The sequence below is a fragment of the Pteropus vampyrus genome, unplaced genomic scaffold (assembly GCF_000151845.1).
Source record: "Pteropus vampyrus isolate Shadow unplaced genomic scaffold, Pvam_2.0 Scaffold55, whole genome shotgun sequence".
NCBI lineage: Eukaryota > Metazoa > Chordata > Mammalia > Chiroptera > Pteropodidae > Pteropus > Pteropus vampyrus.
This window is the reverse complement of record NW_011888836.1, coordinates 5726112-5728988: the sequence shown is the minus strand read 5'-3', so window position 1 is coordinate 5728988 and position 2877 is coordinate 5726112. Positions and strand designations below refer to the sequence as shown.

The window sequence follows — 2877 nt, the reverse complement described above, 5'->3', positions numbered from 1 at the left end:
AAAGTCTCAAAGGTTAGCTGGGGAGTGCTGGCGTGAACTTCCCAAAACTTCCCAGGAATTTAGTATATTTCTAAAAAAGCAAGGCAGAGATAGGGAGCTGGGCACCCGGGTTCCTTCCTTCTCATATAATAAGAGCCTCGACTAAGACGGTCACCAAGACCTGAGCCACAGAATGTTGAGAAGAGGTCGGGGAAAATTTAAGGTCGGTCACACACAAATGTGGAGGGGGGGGGAGGGGGAAGGCCTGTGGAGCAAAGAATCCCTTCCCCCCTTTTTGGGGATACATTGCCCCGGGAGCTGGCGTGTCCCTCCCGAGGCAGTGGCAGCGCGGGGCTGTGCACAGCCAACTTCTCCTGTGCCACCTTCACTCCCGTGAGTGCATGTGTAAGTAGGAGCGGAGGAAAGTGCTCCGCCAAAGGATGGGTGTGGGTCGCCTGCCGGGTCAGGAGTTCTGCCACCATGGCCCCTCCCCTGGCGTCCCTGGGCTGGGCGCCCCCTGGATGCACTCGCCCCCATTCCCAGGACGGTGCTCGCAGCTCAGCTCACACTTGCAGGCTGCGCTGCGCTCATTGTCTGCCAGGGAGGCGCGCTCCCCTCCCCCCGCCGCCCTCTGTCTGCTCTCCACCCTCTTTTTTCTCCTCCCCTCATTCCCTCCTCCTCTTCCTCCACCTCCTCTTCACCTCTAGCGCCCAGCTGCTCGCAGAGTGCAGTTCCGACCCACAGCCTGGCACCCTTCGGCGAGCGCTGTTTGTTTAGGGCTCGGTGAGTCCAATCAGGAGCGCAGGCTGCAGTTTTCCGGCAGAGCAGTAAGAGGCGCCTCCTCTCTCCTTTTTATTCACCAGCAGCGCAGCAGACCCCGGACTCGCGCTCGCCTTGCCTGCGCCCTCGGCTTCTCTCCGCGCTCGAGAGCACCCTCCGCCGCGGCCGTTCTCCATGCGCGGCTCCCACCCGAGGTTTGGCTGCTTCCTCTCTTGCTCGTGCCACCCCTTTTTCCTCCTTTCTACCCACCACCCGTCGCAGGACCCTCGGCTTCGGCCCTCTGCGGGCCGCGGTCGGCTCCGAGGGTGTCTCCCTTCTCCACTCCGGGCAGGCTATAGCGGCTCCCAGGTTCCCGGGACACCGCGCACTAACTTCTGCTGTTTTTTCCTCTACCCCCAAGCGCTTATCTGCGCGCAGCCTTATCTCGGAGTTATCTTTGCGCAAAGGGGCGGGAGCCCCAGTCGGGCGGGCAAAGAGACTTCTTTCTTGCCATCTATCCCGGGTCTGTGTGTGAGCATTCACTTTAGTATGGTTATCTCCAACAACCTCAATCGATTTGGAAAGGCAGCCCCTAGAAGGCCTGTCCGGCTGCATTTCGCTTCCCTCCTCGACCCCCTCTGAGTCTGTCATTCTTCCTGCTCTCCCCTTTGGGGTGGCTTCGGCTGCGGGGCGGTCTCACGTCTCCTCTCCTTTTCTCTGCACTCCGCTCCACCCCACTACGTCCGATTCCGGAACGGTCTGGCCTTTCCACGGCTGGGGATGACTGCGGGGTAGGCTGGGGTGGCCGGGTGGACATAAGCGCACGCGCTGGCGGCTGCAACGCGAGCGGCGTCTGAGGTGTGCGGCGCCGCGAGCAGGACGAAGGTTGGGCGAGACTCAGCCCCGCGGGCACCCCTCACTGCCTGTGTCCGGAAGGTCTAAGACTGCTGTCCCCGCCCCGGCGCCCCACCTTCCCCGGGCTGAGTTGCATTTTTCTCTGGGGCTCGCGTTCCGTCTTGTCAGAGCAGTCCGGGAAGCTCTGGGAAAGCCAGTGTGGGAGAACGCGGCGGTTTCGTTTTCGGAGACAGGTTGCCTTCTTAACGCTAATGATTTTCACGCGGGCAACCTTCACACTAAGACATTCCGGGTGAGGGACACCCTCAGAGAGGCGGGATAAGGCAGCGCCGACACGCAAAGCGACTTAAAAAGTTATTTTGTGTGCCATTGGCCCGCAGGGAGCCACTTTGGGGAGGAAGGAAAACCTCGGTCAGTCTCGAAGTCTCCGTCTCTGACGTGCGCGCGGATGAAGGATGCTGCGGAGGGGGTGGGCGGGGAGGAGGGCGAGAGGACCCGAGCAGTGCCGGTAAGGGAGGGTGGGTATCCCCGTCCTTGGAAGATCCAGTAGCAGCTGCGCAGGCTCCAGAGCAGAAACAGGATCTTTGAGGAATCTTATTAGCTAGAATGGGAGTGGAAGTGAGATGCCGTACAGCATGCGCTTTTGGTAACCCCTTTTTATTTCTCCTCTCGTCCCTGTCTCCCTGTCTCAGCAGCTAGAAGTCAGCTTGCAGCGGCGCCGGACCGTGGATGGCCTTGACTGACGGCGGCTGGTGCCTGCCGAAGCGCTTCGGGGCCGCGGCTGCGGACGCCAGCGACTCCGGAGCCTTTACAACACGGGAACTCTCTACGCCGCCTTCCCCCATCTCCTCCTCTTCCTCCTCCTGCTGCTCTCGGGGTGGGGAACGCGGCCCCAGCGGCGCCAGCAGCTGCAGGACGCCACAGCTCGAAACGGAGACGGCGGCGGGACCCCCGGCCCGATCGCTCCTGCTTAGCCCCTACGCCTCGCATCCCTTTGGGGCCCCCCACGGACCTTCGGCGCCCGGGGTCGCTGGCCCCGGGAGCGCCCTGTCGAGCTGGGAGGACCTACTGCTCTTCACTGACCTCGACCAGGCCGCGACCGCCAGCAAGCTGCTGTGGTCCAGCCGCGGCGCCAAGCTGAGTCCGTTCGCACCCGAGCAGCCGGAGGAGATGTACCAGACCCTCGCCGCCCTCTCCAGCCAGGGGCCGGCCGCTTACGACGGCGCGCCCGGCGGCTTCGTGCACTCGGCGGCTGCCGCGGCAGCGGCGGCGGCGGCGGCCAGC

The 2877-nt window shown here is 63.2% G+C and overlaps 1 protein-coding gene across 1 annotated transcript in view; it reads left to right on the top strand.

The window, feature by feature from the left end:
* Positions 1–726: 726 nt before the first annotated feature.
* Positions 727–2877, top strand: part of GATA6 (GATA binding protein 6) — a 27049-nt gene continuing 24898 nt past the window's right edge. The window contains exons 1-2 of the mRNA XM_023530842.1: positions 727–953; positions 2286–2875. Of these exons, the coding sequence (XP_023386610.1) occupies positions 2323–2875 (553 nt within the window). The 5' untranslated portion in view covers positions 727–953; positions 2286–2322. The remainder of the gene's footprint in view (positions 954–2285; positions 2876–2877) is intronic.